The sequence below is a fragment of the Phalangium opilio genome, unplaced genomic scaffold (genome assembly GCF_054372755.1).
Source record: "Phalangium opilio isolate 3A_F unplaced genomic scaffold, DU_Popi_V2 ptg000329l_1, whole genome shotgun sequence".
NCBI lineage: Eukaryota > Metazoa > Arthropoda > Arachnida > Opiliones > Phalangiidae > Phalangium > Phalangium opilio.
In genome coordinates this window covers 6,734,246-6,753,221 of record NW_028324226.1, presented here as the reverse complement: position 1 = coordinate 6,753,221, position 18,976 = coordinate 6,734,246, and the positions used below count along the sequence as shown (strand labels likewise).

The 18,976-nt window shown below is 37.4% G+C and overlaps 3 protein-coding genes and 1 non-coding gene across 6 annotated transcripts in view; 2 read left to right on the top strand and 2 right to left on the bottom strand.

The window, feature by feature from the left end:
- exp (expansion) overlaps positions 1-18,976 on the bottom strand; it is a 199,199-nt gene that overhangs the window by 176,950 nt on the left and 3,273 nt on the right. The window lies entirely within an intron of this gene.
- Positions 4,948-5,019, bottom strand: TRNAQ-UUG (transfer RNA glutamine (anticodon UUG)). Its single transcript has one exon. It is a non-coding gene; the product is annotated as a tRNA-Gln (tRNA).
- Positions 6,843-11,070, top strand: LOC149610592 (uncharacterized). 2 transcript variants are annotated; one of them, XM_089858987.1, is made up of 9 exons: positions 6,843-6,951; positions 7,150-8,299; positions 8,375-8,450; positions 8,552-8,591; positions 8,657-8,733; positions 9,049-9,587; positions 10,062-10,282; positions 10,337-10,635; positions 10,709-11,070. In XM_089858987.1, the coding sequence occupies exons 6-9, from the start codon at positions 9,356-9,358 to the stop codon at positions 10,938-10,940; spliced, it is 984 nt and encodes a 327-aa protein (XP_089715113.1). In that variant the 5' UTR covers positions 6,843-6,951; positions 7,150-8,299; positions 8,375-8,450; positions 8,552-8,591; positions 8,657-8,733; positions 9,049-9,355; the 3' UTR covers positions 10,941-11,070. The 2 variants fall into 2 exon arrangements, with proteins under 2 accessions (XP_089715113.1, XP_089715112.1); XM_089858986.1 differs by having other exon boundaries at positions 6,849-8,299.
- LOC149610591 (uncharacterized) lies at positions 13,960-18,269 on the top strand. The gene is made up of 7 exons (XM_089859556.1): positions 13,960-14,033; positions 15,345-15,411; positions 15,487-15,648; positions 15,701-15,872; positions 16,188-16,408; positions 17,409-17,706; positions 17,780-18,269. Exons 1-6 carry the CDS (start codon positions 13,960-13,962, stop codon positions 17,562-17,564), a joined length of 852 nt encoding a protein of 283 aa, XP_089715682.1. The 3' UTR covers positions 17,565-17,706; positions 17,780-18,269.

Sequence of the window (18,976 nt, the reverse complement as noted above, 5' to 3'; positions counted from 1 at the left end):
GACAGAAACCCGTCTACTTTTTTCGGTAGCCTCAGTAGCCTGGCCTTCTGGTGAAAATGGTAACAATTATCCATGTTTGTAAACTATCTATAGGATAATGTAGGATCAATAGCAATTTTCTAAAAATAAATTCAGTCCGAAATTTCATCAATAATTTCATGGTATTTGTTCTTAACACACGTAGATGTAATATTACGTAATCGTAATCTTGTTCAACAGACAATGAAACTATCAGTGATTTTCACTTTCTACTCGGCCTCCATGGGAAACCAGCTACATTATTATAAGCAAACGTTTCTGAATAGTTTGGGTTATTCACATTCCAAAATATAGCGACAACAAAAAAAGTAAAAGCACATGTTGGAATATAAATTTTAGGACGGAAGGGGTTAAAACATTTTGTAAAATAAAAAATACAACTCATGTTTTACTAAGAATTTGGGAATTTTTAAAATTTAACCAATTTCGAAATAAGAAGAATCACCGGTTATTTGAGGTCACGAGCGAGACAGAAAACGGATAGACGAGTAATAAGCTGCGAGGTTCGTTCTAGCATTCGTTATTAACTTATTATAGAAAGTTTTCACTAAAGGGGCTACAGAAAATTCCCCCCCTCTTTCAGCTTAAACTTCGGCGCAGTGTTGTCAGGCTCATTAAGTTTAATTTTTAACTATTAACAACTAATTGATACGTAGTTTCAGCTAAATACCAGCCTACTGTCAGCTGTACCATAAGTTTATAAGATATGTTCCATAAGTATGACACTAATTATACTTCGTAATGCTAGAGACTTACTGAGAGCTAGTTCGAGAACAACAAGCGAGAATTGACAACACGTGGTTTTGAAGTCCATCATCCTATTTACTCTGTACTAAGCTTTTGACAGGGCGCCTCACCAGGCGTAGCTTAACGAGAATTTATGACGTTTCACCTACGGTAATACATGAAAGCTCTCAATAACCAGTGACAAACTTATGGAACATATCTCATGTACTTATGCCAGTATTTTACACATATCAAAGCTGTCAGGTTCATTAGGCTCAAATTTAAACTACTATCAAAATTATTAAATCATAATCTTAAACCGCCAAAAGACTACAATGCCTAAATTAAACAATAAAATGGGTTACTAAACATAAATAGTAACCCATTTAAGACCTTGAGAACATATCAATTATCAGCCACTTTGAAAACACTATAGTCAAATCAAGCACATAATTTTCTTCATTTGAACTAATTGAATACCTTAAAGGGATAATGTAATGGTATGACAACCATTTTTTAATATATTTATATTAAAAAAATAACATCAAAATCATTTATAAACCTTTCCGTTAATTTTATATAATTCTTCAAAGTTTCAAAAATTGACTTATTGAGCAATAAGAGACGGACACCCCACGTGCTTTTATTCCGCAATTAAAAGCTCGCTCCGTGCCAGACCATTTCATCCTCCCTTTAAATGTAAATAAAATTATGTAACTCCTACCTCCAAATATCAAATAACGTCAAAATAGGCACTAGATGATCCGGAACGGGTGGTTGAATATAATACCGATGCATTTTTAAATATTTTTTTTAAACGTAAAGTTAATTAGTGCTTTTTTAAAGTTAATTATCAAATATTTAAGTTCGTCACTTAAAATTAATCATTAAGCCCGTTTCTTGGGCTTTACCGAAACGTCATAAACGCGTCATTAACATATTCAGGAAACACCCGAAATTAGACGACAATAACATAAACAAAGTCTTTTGTAAACCGTATAAACTTTTGCTTGAAAATATTCAAATGTTATGAAAAAATATACTTCTGTTTGGTTTGCTTGCTTCGGAAGAAAAATTATTTTATTTTACTGGTTTCAACGAAGGTGAATGAAGGGTTTGAAAAAAAAAATTTGCCTTTAGAGTTAGTTTTAGCTTTGTAGAAAAATAAATAGGTAACCGCGTGGTGGTGGAATCCTCCTTTTTTGGGGTGTTTCTAACGGGAACTTTCACTTGAAAAAGACACCCTTAATTCTTCAGTAGGTCATCTCAAAGGTTTTTCCGGTTTTTACAGTTATTTATTATTAACTACTATACAAGAAGCTAAGCTCATTAAAATGCCACCAAAGGTCGCGTACAAATGTCAAGAATGATGATGACAATTGGATTCAATTAAACTGCTATGATAAAATTGCGAAAGCTAATTGTATTCATTAAATTATTATACTTCTTTTACTAAAAAGGGTAATTGTAGTACCGATGTATATTGGTTATATCAGAAGTGAGATGAGACTAGAAGTATCGAGCTAACCAAATTCTTCACTCGGCGAAAGTGAATATTCTTGATGGTTGGCCCTCTAATGCGGGATTTACGAGAGGTATTTCTGTGGGCGCTGACATAACCTGTCGGCGGCCTTTAGTTGGTGGTTGACATTCCCTGTCGTCGAACGCTCTCCGTAGCCTTGGCAGAACAACTCTCCGAAAAGGGGGCGGTAAGTCCCGTATAGCGGTTTCAGAATTTCCCCTCCAAAACGTGAGACGCTCGCGGTGGTAGACGGCTGAACTAGATTCAAGCACTCGCGTCCGTGTTCCGCCGCTTTAGGTTGTGGGGAAGGGGGTAAGAAATTTTTTGGAACTAGACCAATTTTTTTCTCAGTAGTGTAGGCGCATATGTTTTATAATCTTTAATGAGATAGGGTTCCTCGGGAACGTGTCTCTTCTCATTTTTGCACCTAAATTACAATTTCCTCTTTTTAAAAATCTAATTCGAGTCGAAAAAGGAATGTTAAGCACTTACCTATCAAGCCAGAGAACAGAAACAACGGGAAAGTTCCATAGCTTTCTTAAAGGAACTTTCCCTTCCATGTTTGAACAAGACATGTGTGACTTTTTTATTAAATATCAGCGCCGGAATCAGTCTTGGAACCATCGGTGAACCAAATAGTTTCACCCCCAGTGTAATCGGTTTCTTTCTTCCCACCTTTATGACAGAGTGAGAGTGGACAGCAGATGGACCAAGGCTTAGCTGAAAAGATCTATTCATCTAAACCTTCTGAGCTTGTTATTGATTAAAATCTATTCCATAATAGTTTAATTATTAAGAAGAGTCATTTACTCACCAAAAAATATGAAAATTTGTACAATATGAAGTTAAAAATTTGATCAATGACAGTGCGGCCCACTATTACGCCGTTAAGAAGGAAGCAGTTTCGAAATCCCGTAAAATTTAGAGCTAAGCCTAACAAAAAATTGAAAACGTTTCTGAAAAGTAAAATTTAAAAACGAGCGCGAGCGAAAAAAAATGCGACCACGTGGCACGAGACCTAAACCGAAAGCCACGTGATCAAATCGTCATATCCATAGGTTCGGTTCAGTTCAGTACCCATTACCAAGAGTGCTTCAAAATAGTGGCGCGAATTTTAAATACGACATCCGTGTATGTTTGAAGTAAAAACCGCCGAAACTTGGATAAAATAGGAAAAGATAATTTTTAAAGACTAAATTAGAAACGAAATGAATTATAATCCTAATAACAAATATTTATTTATTTACCCCCCTTTACCCTTGGAACAGTTACGGTAATTTCACATCTCTAGTACCATAAGTGAATCATATTACAGCTCCCTATAAGTACTGGACGTAGGTTATGCTTTTGTAAACAGCGTTTTCTTCCAAGACATCCAAGCCCGCCATCTATAGCTCAGTTTTACAAATATAGTGTTCCCATTAACCCGGATCTTGAGTTAGGTTAACCTACGGAAGTTCCGGTTGATGGTAATGGCTGTCAGACCGCCGTCAGTGTCGTGATTAGTTTAATTAGAGTAATTTTGATTTAGAATGGCTTATGTTTTTTTTTGCTAATTAGGAAAACGCCTAGGATCAATGTAACTAATTACAATCGTCGCATGTCCAAATGAAAGACACATCTGAACACGATTTATGTGATATTAATAGCACTTAACCGTGAGCGACTAAAACGTTTTGTAAAACTGAAAAATATTGACCAGCATCTTTCGCAAACGGAAAACGTTAAAGTATTGAAAAAATTTGTCACACTTAAAAATGGAAAACAAATTTCTATGTCGACGCACATAACCTTTAATTAGTAAAAAATCGGTCCAACTATCCCCGCTAAAAACCTTTAGATCGGTGGAAGCTCAGTGCTGTACTAGGGATAAATTAAAAATATTCTAGCATGATGAAGGCCATTTTGATCATTTGAATCCATATTAATTTCCTTTTCAACACAAGCGTTTAAAAAATACCTATAGACCCCCAATTATTTTTTAAATCGGAAAAATAAAGTGGACTTCTACTATTATATTCACAACCCAACACTATGCATGGAACAACTTGTTTCCTTCCGCGTTCTTCTCTCTCAAACCATTCCTCATTGGCTGCACTTACTTCCGTTTGCTTGCCCCGCTTATTAAAAATTTCTTTCGCGCCAAAATCATTCCTCTGGTTTAGTTCACAAATTCGCCGCTGCGTTTCGGATATACCCTTTTCTCTTCAGTGCTAGGAGACAATGCTGATGCACGGCGATGTTATATCGTCCAGTACTTCTAGGGAGCTGTAATATGATCCACTTCTGCTAGTACTTTCCTATACCTTTCCAGATGTATAATTTTGAAATGAAAATATTTAAAAAAATTAAAACAAAAGAGACTTTCAACAGTATTTACGTGTGTAGAATAAATGTATAAATTTACATGTACAACAAACGTCTATTTTTCGTGTAACAAATTAACTTATTTTATTTCGTCAATGTTTAGGTAGTACTAAAATTAATTTTACCCAACAATTTTCTTTAATTATTCAATATAATTCGGTGCAATAGTTTGAATTTTTAAAACATTATTAAAAATGAATTATATGCAGAACGACCCGAATTTAACCACTATTCTCAAATCCGTATACCACCCCAAATTAATTGTTACACATAAATTAATTAAAATATTAATAAGGTTCCACCGAGATTTGAACTCGGATCGCTGGATTCAAAGTCCAGAGTGCTAACCATTACACCATGGAACCACGTTTAAATTTCTTCACATACACGTGCCATTCTATAACGGTATAGGGCCTATAGAGAAAGAAACTTAAACGTGTTCCATTTTCCCACAGTGAAGAGATACGAACGAGTATTTGCTATTTGGAGCAAACCCAAAACCGGTACTGCAGCTGATAACGTGGCGATAAGAATATCTCGGAAAGAGGATTAAAAGGCGGTAGATTTAAATTCATCTAACCCTTTACTTTAACAGTTTCAGGGCTCAAAGACAATTAAAAACAAATAATAGTAGGATTTTTATAAGATAAAAATATATAAAAATAATAGGATTTTTATGGGATAAAATATATAAAAATAATAGGATTTTTATAGGATAAAAATATATAAAAATAATAGGATTTTTATAGAATAAAAATATATATAAAAATAATAGGGTTTTTATAGGATAAATATTCAGGAAATACTATTGATAAGCAAGTGAAGCGTTAAAATTAAAATAATGGCATACACAAACGTTAAAGAAAGTTCTACATTAACAACAATGTTGTCGTTTATTTATTTATAAATATTTTAAGTTTGCGAGCCGAATTGTCCATACCAGTCTCATTCCATATTTCCTCCTTGTTTTAACGGAATTGATCTTTAACTTTTATAAAAATCGTTCTACGCTGAAAATGAGTGAAGTATATAATACTTCTCTTCGAGAGAAGTATACCACAAAACGGGGTAATTGTAACATGATTCTTCCCAACATCATTTTACATTTGGAGCGAGGTTACTAAACCGAACCACGTACGCGATAAAAATTGTCCTCATCATTACTCTATTAGCGCTTAACTAATTGCCCAGACGCAATTGGATTTTTGTTCGGCGTCAAGACGAGGTTTGTGGGTTGATTGCTGAGGATTTAGTACCAAACAGTTATAGAATTCACCCTAGCATGGTGCGATGCCCATCTGAACTTATTTTGACGAGCAGGAGAGCAAACAAAATCGGTGAGTGAGCCTGGGAAGAATCATGTTACATAACTAAAGTATTAAGAGGATACAAGGATACAGAGTGTTATCCTTCTTCTCTTATCCCCTTCTGGTGAAAGCTCTTTGGCACAATTCCCCCCCCCCCCAAAGTTTAATACGAACCTTGTCACGAAGTCGAGGCGTGTAATTAAGGATCATAAGTAAAGCTTAAATCCATGAGCAGTAGAAGCTTATTTCAATATATTTTGTTTTCTTATACACTTAAACTTTCAAACTTTAAACCATAAACTTCGTGGTTGAAAACGCAATTAACTGTACTCAATTGCACGCGTTTTAACTGAAAGTTTAGTTTTAGCACATGCCCGAGGGGCTATTTACTCTCCAAGTCTCTGTTGTCCGATTATGGATTACCCGTAATCATTTTAGCACTGTCAAGGGCTGGTTTTTTTTTAAATTATAGGCGTAAACCCTTTAGCACGGTCAAAGGTACAGCGATTACGCTAATCATTGGTCCTCGCTAACTTCACAAATAGTTCTTTTTTTACTTCAACGCATGGCGAGAGGCCAGTAATTGGCGTAGTAAATGGATTACGCGTTATCTTCTATAGCACTACACCCTTAACACGGCTAAACTGACGTTGTCTTCTCCTGTTCTGGTGCAATTTACGGTGATTTACAAAAGTGTAAGATTTATTGTTTATCCCAAATTTAGCACTGACCAAGATCTTTTTCTTGTCTTTCTGTCTGTCCCCTTGGAGTAATATTTAATGATATCGTATACTTCAGCGCAAAGGGCTCCAACTAAAACATTCATTATAACTCCGACAAAGCTATTCCATGCAAAATGCCGAAGGAACACGGAATAATCAAACTCACGCTCGCAATACGTCAAAACGTACAATTAAGGGTCATACACAAACAGCTTAAGACTACGTTTACTAGTTAAAACATTTAAAACTATGAAATCACCGAATCAAGGTAAAAACAAGATTCGATGTTTAGCCCCTACACATATAAGCGATGTCATATCATCTTACACGTAGACTTAACTTCTCATATAAATGAAAGTGAAAATAAGCAAAGCTGAAATAATTTGAGGCAAATTATAGAAGTCAAACTGAGATTTAGCCATTACACAACCCCAGAAACCACCAAAAAAGCAAAGTTTTTTTTCAGATTTCTGTTTGAAAGCGACGCAATTGGTTGGTTCTTTGCATTTTACCAGAAGTGAGATGAGACTAGAAGTACTGAGCTCACCAAATTCTTCACTTGGCGAAAGTGAATATTCTTGATAACACACCAACGGTTGGCCCTCTGGTGGCGGTTTCAGAATTTCCCCTCCAAAACGTCAGACGCTCGCGGCGGTAGACGACCGAACTAGATTCAAGCACCCGCGTCCTGTTCCGCCGCTTTAGGTTGAGGGGAAGGGGGTAAGAAATTTTTTTGGAACTCGACCAATTTTTTTCTCTCTAGTGTAGGCGCGATTGAAGCGGCATTACCAATGCTAGAGCTCTTCACTTCTAGTCTCATCTCACTTCTGGTTTTACCATAAAAGGATGTGTGAACGCATAAATGCTTTTAAAAAGAAGCCTTGATTTTAAATCGACCACGAGTTGTGGTAATGCGTTGGAGGAATTAAGTGCGGGCGCTCAGAATTAAGAGAAGCGCATCCAATTCGTTTTAATTCTTCTTTGAAATTAAGAGATCTCGTTCGAGGGGTCGGACGTTTAGGAAAAAGTGTACGGGATTTCGAAATCCAATTTGATTTCGTCGGATTTCATCGGATTTTGTTTAATTTTGAGATTTTTCCCGTGATTCCGTCTGATTTTGCTATTTTTACCGTGATTTCGACGCATTTCGCGATATTTCCCTTGATTTCGTTGGATTTTGAGGTTTTTCGCGTGATTTCCTCGGATTTTGAGATTTTTCCCCGTAATTTCGTCGGATTTTGTGATTTCTTTTGATTTTGGATTTCGTGAATTTTGTAATGGATTTCACGATTTCTTTACTGATTTTGCTTCTGATTTCGTGATTTCTATGTTGATTTCGTGATTTCTATGTTGATTTCGTGATTTCTTTGTTGATTTTGTGATTTTTTTTACTGATTTTATGATTTCTTTACTGATTTTGTGATTTCGTTGCTGATTTCGGATTTTTTATTTGATTTCGAAATCAGCATTGATTTCGGATTTCTTAAATTGGATTTCACGGGTAGCGTACGGGATTTCATGAATGACCGACCCCTCGATCTCGTTTCACTAGATTGAAGACACTACTAAGGGATCATTTTACGCAACTAAGTACGACCGTTAACCCTAAGTAAACTGTAAGTATTTTCCTGAATCCAAATTCATATTCCTTGAAAAAATTCGTCATATAATCGTTCTTGGACAACGGAAAGCCATGGATTGTGGGAATTTATTCGGTGCCAATTTCACCAAAATTAATAACAGCCAAGGTCGCTTTTTTAAATACAAGTAAGTTAAGTTACTTTGTTGAATCATTAAATTTGAAAGAGTTTAGGGGATTAGAATTGCATGTTTGTGATTTTACAAGTATAATCGAATATTTTTATCAGATTTGAGGAATGTCTGAGTGTTCCCGTTATAGTATGCGAGGTACTTCAAAATGCTTCACTTATATTTAAAAGTCAAGATATTAACAAATTAAAAATGCCAATTAGGAACTTTTATCTCAAGACTCAGTGATGCAATTAATGAAGTTAACCGATGAGATTTACTTCAAACTGCTTAACATAAGGTAAAAGATTCTGAACTATGTAAAATTAGAGTATCTATAGACCGAGTATAGGTCAATAGACCAAAAATTTACGTTAAATCTGAACTTTTTTGGGGGGAGGGGGGAATAAGGAATGGGAAACGCATCATGTTTCCACTTATTGGCTATAGCTGTCTCTTTTAGTGTTTCCAACTTAGTGGTGAATTTGGCTGTTAGAACAAAATGAACCGCGCGAATATAAACAGTTTAAAATAGCGCCACCTATCGCGAATAAGGGGAAACAGGATGAGTTTTCCATTAGAGAATAATGTATCTATTTATCTATCGAGCGTACAGATTTGAGTACGTTCCTATCCCTTATGCTGATCTGATTGCGAATGGAACCTCCATCGTACAAATGGAGGTATAAAACCGAAGTCAAAACATTCAATTGACACGATGAATTTCATAAGTAACATCCAATTATTGTTTACTTTAAGAATATGACGGCCGTAATATTTCCCGTCGAACTCTCGAATATTGCAAACGACGATTTATGGTACCATTCACCGGTATTCTTCACGTCAGAACTTCTCTTAATTACTGGACCGCCTGCTGAAGTGGAAAAATATTCCATGTCCTTCTTGACACTTGACAATACGGTATGAGACCTCACAAAACTTCACGAATACTCCAACCATCGAAAGATAATGGTATTTTTCAGGTTTCTTATTCGCTTCTATTGTGTATCGTCTTTCTACCTCTCTTGGCGAAGCTTTCCGAATTTGTTACGAACAAGGGTCAGGGAAGACGTCAAGAGCAAACGTCTATTCGTCAAAAAGTTCGAGATTATTTGAATTTCTCATGGGATTTCGTTTGCGTATTTTTTTTCGAGCGTAAGTTCACAACTGCTGACTTTCACCATGGTGCCTATATCTAAAGAGGAATGAGCCAGTTTTTAGCCCCTCGAAACGATATCAACCTGAGGTGTATTTCAAGGTCATTTTCGAAAAAAACTCTGATACTGACTCGCCGCAGCTCGGTACCGGTTTAGAAGGGGGAAGGAGGAGCTGATGGAGAATTTGCTCTGTCCGATCCACAAACGTGCTCACTGCGCTCCTCTTACAATAGACTAGTGGCGGTAGAGAGGGGCGTAGACTGTGTATCCCTCCATCTGGGAGCGTTCTTGTAAGAGGGGATACTGTGCGCTCCCAGTAGGCGGATGACACTGAGCTAAGAGATAGAAGGGTGTGACGTTTGCATACGTAGAACTGCCATTACTCTATACAGCCTCCATGCTTTCACTCGCGCGTATCTTCCATCTAGAATAGCTTGCAAAGGTTTATTTATGATTTCCAAATCTGTTTTAGCCTTTCTTCGAGTACCGAAATGCATTTCGTGGAGGATCACAATTGGTTCGTGGTTGATAGCTATTTTATTCATATCAATATTCATGGGGTCCTCCTTGAAAACGGAACTGTACTCAACCGAACACGTCTTCATCGACAGTCTAGAAAGTTTCAGCAAATACACAAACGCAAAAATTCGATATATAACTAAGGGAAACGCTGCAGGATTTTTAAAGGAATGGGTAAGTTTCTCGTGGTTGAAATAGTCTTATGTGGTAATCGTGGTGTTACCATAGGAAAAGTCCATCATGGAAACTCAACCAGAATTGTCCCTGGCTTCGAGAGTTGAATATGTGGATGCAGTAGACTTCTTAGACGCTGATAATTACCGGGACGTATTTTTGGGACGAGGTGGAATCTTTATATTACAGTTTTTCTTTGACAATCTTATGTCAATTCTTCTGGAAGGTGACGCTGATTTCAGAAATTCAGTTTTATACTTCAACGCGGAGAGAATCAAAAATCTCCTGTTCGTCTTTCCTCTTAGTAGCAAATTGAAAATGTGCCCCGAATTTATTGAGCAAATAAGTCTTATGTAAAGAATTAATTGTAGCTTTTTTTATCCGATGAGCGCTTAAAACTAGTCATGTTTATTTCTCCGTTTTCAGAGTGTATGTTCTCGATGAGACGAAGTTGGCGGATCATTTTTTACTGAATAACCAGTTCTACATTTCGAGAATTGTTTGGAAAAAGCCAACGAAAAGCCTTTCAGCACTGACCATTAACGAAACATACGGGACATTCTTGTTATTTTTCTACGGTTTGGGAATTGCCACAGTCACTTTCATTTCTGAAATTGTTGTCAAATGGATCTCTAGCTGCCACTCGGGACGCTTGTAAATAAAGCCTTCATTGTTATCAAATTTTATCTCTAGCTGCCACTCGGGACACTTGTAAATAAAGCCTTCATTGTTATCAAATTTTATCTCTAGCTGCCACTCGGGACACTTGTAAATAAAGCCTTAAATGTTATTCCGGTATTCTTCAATCCTAGTTCAACACGTCGGAAAAACAACTCTCATACTTTTTATTACTTATGATTAAATACAATAAAATTAGTACTAACGACGTAAGAAATTTTCATTAGTTGTAAATAGACACTTTTATAAGACTTGAATTAATTGGCTCGTAAAAATTTTAATCGCAGTAACATATCAATAATAGCGTATAGAAAGTTGCGTATTCAGGTAGTGAGCACGCATGAAGAGAATCAAAGAGAAAAGGTAACTTAACGGCACACTAAAAATTAACAAAGTCGTCTAGGGGTGTGTCTGTGTGTGTCCGATCGTTGTTACACTAGTACACCGCGTTAGCAGTTCGCCTTGTGTTGATATGTAAAGAAATCCCACAAAACCTTTTTAACTAGTTTGCACAACTAGTTTTGAAACAGACTATTAATCGTTCAAAGCGATTTCAGCAGCCTCGGTTCACGCATTAAGACGCTTCTGTTGGTGTTGTCTGCTGAGGCCGGTGAAAATAACCTTTCCAATTGACTGGACGTTTCAGATATTGCAATTTTTCTTTAGTTATTTCTATTTATAATAATTCCATATCTGGATAAATAAGTTTGTAAGTAGTCCTCCTCTTGACTCGGAGAGGTAATATTTTGGTTTTCCCAACTTGTTCCTCCATGTTTTAATGTAGAGTACGGAGTTGATCTTTCACTTTTATAAAGATCGTTCTACACCGAAAATGAGTGAAGTATATAATACTTCTTTTCGAGAGAAGTATTCCACAAAACGGGGTAACTGTAACATGATTCTTCCCAACATCATTTTACATTTAGAGCGAGGTTACTAAACCGAACCACGTACGCGATAAAAATTTTCCTCATCATTATTCTTTTATAGAGCTTAACTATTTGCTAAGGCGCGCTTGTGGATTTTTGTGGGTTGATAGCTGTGGATTTAGTAAATACCAAAAAGTTATAGAATTCACCCCACGGTGCGATGCCCATCTGAACTTTGATGAGAGGGAGATCAAACAAAAAGGTGAGCCTGGGAAGAATCATGTAACATAACCAAGTATTAAGAGGATACAGAGTCACCCTTCTTCCCTTATCCCCTTCTGGTGAAATTAAGGTAGCACAATCGCAAGAAAAAATGTTCAATAGTACGACCCTGGTCACGAAGTCGAAGCGTATAATTAAGGATCATAAGCGAAGTTTAGATTCATAATCAGTAGAAGCTTATTTCAGTATATTTTGTTTTCTTATACACTTAAACTTTCAAACTTTAAACCATAAACTTCGCGGTTCATAGTTATTTTGAAAACGTAACTGTACTTAATCGACAGTTTAGATTCTAGGTTTACGCATATGCAGAAAAGTAAAAATCTGACTTAGCCCGAGGGGCTATTTACTATCAGTCGCTCTGTACACCGATTATGGATTACCAGTATCAGTTTAGCACTGTCATGGGCAGGGCTTTTAAAAATTACGCGTAAATCCTTTAGTACCGTCATAGGTATAACCGTGTACACAGATTACACTGGCCCCTTATGTGACGTTAACTTCATAAATAGTTCCCCCCCCCACTTCAATGCATAGAGAGGGGCCTGTCACTCAGAGTTATTGGTGTACACGACTATATCTTTGACTGTACTAAAAGGATTGCACATAATCTTCTAAAGAACTGCCCTTGACAGAACTAACGCCATCAATTTGTCTTCTCCTGTTCTGGTGCACAAGCTGCCTTAATATTTAAATTTGTTGTTTTCCCTAATTTAGTAATGGGAAGACTTTTCCCATTTAGCTGCTAGATGTCTGTCCCCTTGGAACAATATTTAGCGATATCTAGTTTATTAGGGGAAGTTATAAGATGCCTAAGTATTCGCGCGCCATAGTCCCAGTCCCCCTTTCAAAATACAAGGGTGGACGTAAAAGGAGTCCGGGCTATTTCGCCTCTCCTCAGTCGGAAAATACCTAATTTTCGTCATTCGCGTCGCGCAGACGTGAGTTTTCAAGAACCAATAAGATGAATTGTAATTTAGAGCCGGGGATTAACTCCGGACCTACGTTTGGACTGGAGATAAAGCTAGAAATGTGGCGAATACCTTCTCCCTGGTAAACTAGATATCGCTTCTTGGTGATATCATATGCTACTGCGAAAAGCGCTCGAAGTGAAACATTCATTAAAGTTAGTCCACGCTAAATTACTCAAGAAAACCAAGTTTAACTCACGCTCGCAATACATGTGAATGGAGGTGCACGGTCGATATGAAAAAAGTTTTTTTTATAATATAATCCTTTGGTTTCGAAATTACCAAGAAGTCAAAACTTAAAGTAAATTTTCGGTCTAGACGCAAAACAATTAACTAAGTCGTTTAAGGGTAAAACTACTTAAAGTTAACATGAAATCAAGTTAAAAGCAAGATTCGAAGTAAGTATAAGCTTATTTTACGATCTCATATCATCTTACACGTGGACTTAACTACTCTTATAAATGAAAGTTAAAACAGGCAAAGTTGAAATAATTTGAGGCAAGTTTTACAAGTTAAAATTCTGATTTAGAAATTACACAAAGCTAGAAGCAACGTATTTTTCAGTTTTCTGCTTGAAAGTAACGCAATTGGTTGGTTCTTCGGGTTTTATCATAAATTGTTGTATCGAAAGCAGAAATGCATTAATTATTGAAAAAGAACCCATGATTTTATATCGAACATGAATTGCGCCAATGTGTTGGGGGAATTAGGAGCGGGCGCACTGAAGAGAAGTGCATAAATACGTTTTAAAGTTTCTTCGAAAATAAGAAACCTCGTTTCACTAATTGTAAATATTTTCCTGTTGAATTTCCTGAATCCAAATTCATATCCCTTGAAAGAATTCGTCATATAATCGTTCTTGGACAACGGAAAAGCCATGAATTGCGGGAATATTTTAGGTGGCAATTTCACCAAAATTAATAACAGTGAGAGTCGTTTCATCAAATACAAGTAAGTTAAGTTACTTTGTTCAATTATTAAATTAGAAAGATTTAGGGGATTAGAATTGCGTGTACAAATATAATCGAATATTTTTGTCAGATTTACGGAATGTCGGAGTGTTCCCGCCATAGTATGCGAGGTACTTCAAAAATCACTTATATATAAAAGTCAAGATATTAAAAAGTTAAAAATGTCTATTAGGAAGTTTTATCTCTAGAGTCATTGATGAAAATAATGGAGTTAGTCGACGAGGTTTTCTTCAAACTGTTTAACATAAAGTATTTTGAACCATGTAATATTAGAGTATCTATGGTCCATGTAGAGTCAATATACTAAAAATGACGTGGAGCTATTTTAAACGGTTTATGTTCTTACGCTTCATTTTGTACATAGAACCAGGGAGAAAAGAGGTAAGGTGGAGTGGAAATTTTAATAGGCGGCACTGAAACTCTCCCAGTGTACCTCACGCACGCCCCTACCCTTCGGTATGTTGAAGGAAATATGGAGCGGTAATCAATCCCCATACTTATAACATTGCGTCTGTACTCACACCAACGGCAACGAAGTTCTCCCAGCATCCTCAGCGTTTAGGTAGGGTCGTACCGGACGAAATTGTAAAGGACGCTCCCTCTATCTTAAAAATAGAAGCTACCTAGTTCTTATACAAATGAAATGGCGCTACGCGGCAGCACTTAGCAATCGCCTACCGATGGTAGGGGCGTTCGCGAGGTACATTGGGATAGACACGGTGTCGCAGGTCGCCCATCATCATTTCCAATACATCTCACCTCCCTTATCCCTGATTGATGGAAACATGGAGCGGTTATCCCTAAACCTATAACATTGCGTCTGTACCCACACCTAATGCACCTACGGCAACGAAGTTCTCCCAGCATGCTTAGCATTTAGGTAGGGTCGTACGGTACGGAACCAATGTGTTTTAAAAATAGAAGCTATACAATGGCACTTAACAATCGCCTACCGAAGGGTAGGGGCGTGCGTAAAGTACACTGGGAGTCTTTCATTACCGAGGATCGCCCACCCCCATTTCGACTCCATCTTACCTCTTTTCTCCCTGATAGAACCAGACTCACGAACGAGTTGGAGACACTAATACAGAGCCACTTATAGCCTTTTAGCGAAAACATGATGCCTTTCTCATTCGTAACCCTAATAAATACAACATTGACGTCAACTTTAGCCAATCGACGCTACTCGGTCTATAGTTACTCTATATATATGTAAAACTATAATTTTAGTGTTACCAGCTTCTGATAACGCAAACTGAATCATATGTCTGTTTATCTACCGAATATTCAGATTTGAGTACGTTCCTATCCCTTATGCTAATCTAACTGTAAATGGAACCTCCATTGTACAAATTGAGGTATAAAGTCGAAGTCAAAACATTTAATTGATCCGATGAATTTCATAAGTAGCGTCCAATTATTTGTTACTTAAGAACACGCTGGCCGTCGTATTTCCCGTCGAGCTTTCGGATATTGCAAACGACGATTTTTGGTACCATACACCGGTATTCTTCACGTCAGAACTTCTCTTAATTACTGGACCGCCGGTGGAAGTTGAAAAATATTCCATGTCCTTCTTGACCCTTGACAATGCGGTAAGAGTCCTCACGAATACTTCAACCATCGAAAGATAATGGTATTTTTCAGGTTTCTTATTCGCTTGCATTGTGTATCGTCTTTCTACCTCTCTTGGCGAAGCTTTCCGAATTTATTACGAACGCGGGTCAGGGAAGACGTCAAGAGCAAACGTCTATTCGTCAAAAAGTTCGAAATTATTTGAATTTCTCATGGGATTTCGTTTGCGTATTTTTCTTCGAGCGTAAGTACTTGCCGTTCACAACTACTGACTTTCACCATGGTGTCTGTATCTAAAGAGGAGCGAGCCAGTTGTTGCTAAGTGTGGTTACGTAACCGTACCTAGTTTTGCGATGGTGTTTTGGGGCCCCGGGTACACCGTGGATTCAAGATACACTGTCACCTTGGAGCTCATAAACGATAGGTATTTCTGTTGGCTCTTCTCTCACCTGAAGGCTAGCGCTGACCGCTCCTCATAGAACACAGCCTCCAAGTTTTCACTCGCGCGTATCTTCCATCTAGAATAGCTTGCAAAGGTTTATTTCCAAATATGTTTCAGCCTTTCTTCGGGTACCGAAATGCATTTCGTGGAGGATCACAATTGGTTCGTGGTTGATAGCTATTTTGATCATATCAATATTCATGGGATCCTCCCTGAAAACGGAACTGTACTCAACCGAACACGTCTTCATCGACAGTCTAGAAAGTTTCAGTAAATACACAAACGCAAAAATTCGATTGATTCCTACCAATAACGCCGGCGGATTTTTTCATAAATGGGTAAGGTTTCTCGAGGCTAAAGGTCGACTTCCAGTGAAGAGGGTTCCAGCGAACTGATTACCGAGTATCGAGACTAAAAATGGAGCGACCGAGCCAATTTTCGAATCCCTACTGGGGTAAAGGTTGGACGGGTTTCTAGCTAACTGAAAGCCACGCTAATGTGGTTCTATCGAACTGTAGAGTTTGCAAGTTCTCTCCCCGCTTGATAAAATGAGTTTTACTTCGCGGTCTAAGCCGGTTTCTCCTTTCTATCAAAACTTGCTGAGATTAACGTTAATAGTTAGCATAGGACGCAGTCGGTTTAATGGGATCTACCTGTAAACAAACCACAGGCTGATTGTGGACATCCCTTCATAAAAAAGCTTAGAAAATAATAATGACACAATAAAGAATACCCTTTGGAGGAGAGCAAAAATCGGTAGGAAAATTTTTTAAAAGGGTTTCCATTGTTCATCTTCTGTTTGCTATAGAACCACATAGCACGGCTTTCAGTTAGCTAGAGCCCTTTTCGCTGGAAGTCGAACTTTAAAATAGTCGTATGTGCTTGGAAAAACCAGCTTGACTGCAAAAGAAAAGCCTATACGGGCATTTCTATGGGCGCTGCCATAACCTGTCGAGCGGCCTTTTGTTAGTGGTTGACATTCCCTGTCGTCGAACGAGCTCCGTAGCCTTGACAGACCAACTCTCCGAAAAGGGGGCGGTAACCTCGTAAGTCCCGTATACCCATAACAGAGAGGTCTTGGCAGTTTAAAACACCCAGAATACTTCGCGTTAGCGAGGGCCTACTCCTCAGGTGGCAGCGAGGTTTTTAGCATGTCCACACATACGATGTGGCCATTAACTGAGGCATGCGATAGATGGCGCTGCAATCTTAGGCCCAAACAAACTAATGCAATAATGCATGATGGGTAAATTATGCTGCCGAGCATATCACACCCTCTTTTCGCCTCCAATCAAGCTGGTTCCTCCATGGTATGTGGTAATCGAGGTGTTACTATAGGAAAAGTCCATCGTGGAAACTCAACCGGAGTTGTCCCTGGCTTCGAGAGTTCAATATATGGATGCAGTAGACTTCTTAGACGTTGATAATTACCGGGACGTATTTTTGGGAAGAGCTGGAATCTTTATGCCACAGCTTTTTTTGACAATTTTATGACAATTGTTCTGGAAGGCAACGCTGATTTCAGAAAATCAGTTTTTTACTTCAACACTGAAAGAATCAAAAATCTCCTGTTCGTCTTTCCTCTCAGTAGCAAATTGAAAACGTGCCCCCAACTTATTGAGCAAATAAGTCTTATGTAAAGAATTAATTGTAGCTTTTTTTATCCGATGAGCGCTTAAAACTAGTCCGGTTTATTTTTCTGTTTTCAGAGCGCATGTTCTCGATGAGACGAAGTTGGTGGATCAATTTTTTCTGAAAAACCAGTTCTACATTTCGAGAGTTGTTTGGAAAAAGCCAACGAAAAGCCTTTCAGAACTGACCATTAACGAAACATACGGGACATTCTTGTTATTTATCTACGGTTTGGGAATTGCCACAGTCACTTTCATTTCTGAAATTGTTATCAAATGGATCTCTAGCTGCCACTCGGGACGCTTGTAAACAAAGACTTCATTGTTATCAAATGGATTTCTAGCTGCCACTCGGGAGTCGGGACGCTTGTAAATGAAGCCTTCATTTTTATGAAATGGATCTCTATCTGCCACTCGGGACGCTTGTAAATTAAGCCTTCACTGTTATTCCATATTCTTTAATTACCGAAAAGGAATGCTTGCTTCAACACGTATGAAAAGACAGCTCTCATACTTTGTACTCCTCATGATTAAATTAAATGCAATAAAATTAATACTAAAAGAAGTTATTAATGGTAATGTTTTTGTAAATAGACATTTTTATAATGCTTAATTGATTCATTATAATAATTCGCTCCTAATAATTCTAACGGCGGTAACATATAAATAATAGCGATAGAAAGTCGCGTATTCAGGGATTGGAAGTGAAGAGATAGTCTTGCACCCGACACGGAGAGGTAATATTTTGATTTCCCAACTTGTCAAACATTACGGCGTAATTTCACATCTCTAGATATGACGTTTTTCCAGAAATCTTCAATTTAAATGTAAGAACATTTGAAAAAAAGATTCAATTTGTTGTTGAAAAATGGTAAAGTATTTTTTAAGATTGAATACTTATTTGAGAAATGGCATCCTATTACGTAATTATATATTTCAAGAAAAAATATTTATCTTGAAAGTATACGAAAATCTAGTGAATAATTTCATACACATACTTTCTCCCTGTTGTAACCCTATCACGATCGAGCCGTAAATATTAACCCTAACGGTAATAACGGAGTAAAATCTGGAGTAAATATTGCAGATTGGTATAAACATGTTTGTGTTATTAGACGCTAATAAGTACAGATTGCTGTCTATGTGGTTATAGAGGGAAGACTAGTGCATGGTGGTGTTGTTAGAAGCCAAAAAGAAAAGCTTTTTGTCTACGTGGTGTTGACGGAAGACTAAACACATGGTGGTGTTGTTAGAAGCCACCAAGTACAGATTGGA

What these genes read in the sequence shown, in the direction of transcription:
- LOC149610592 (XM_089858987.1), top strand. Translation starts at nt 9,356, where the DNA reads ATGAGACCTCACAAAACTTCACGAATACTCCAACCATCGAAAGATAAT. An exon ending in TTGCGTATTTTTTTTCGAGC is followed by an intron (nt 9,588 to 10,061) that starts GTAAGTTCACAA and finishes AATCTGTTTTAG; the next exon opens with CCTTTCTTCGAGTACCGAAA. An exon ending in CAGGATTTTTAAAGGAATGG is followed by an intron (nt 10,283 to 10,336) that starts GTAAGTTTCTCG and finishes GTGTTACCATAG; the next exon opens with GAAAAGTCCATCATGGAAAC.
- LOC149610591 (XM_089859556.1), top strand. Translation starts at nt 13,960, where the DNA reads ATGAATTGCGGGAATATTTTAGGTGGCAATTTCACCAAAATTAATAAC. An exon ending in CCTCCATTGTACAAATTGAG is followed by an intron (nt 15,412 to 15,486) that starts GTATAAAGTCGA and finishes TTGTTACTTAAG; the next exon opens with AACACGCTGGCCGTCGTATT. An exon ending in TCTTGACCCTTGACAATGCG is followed by an intron (nt 15,649 to 15,700) that starts GTAAGAGTCCTC and finishes GGTATTTTTCAG; the next exon opens with GTTTCTTATTCGCTTGCATT.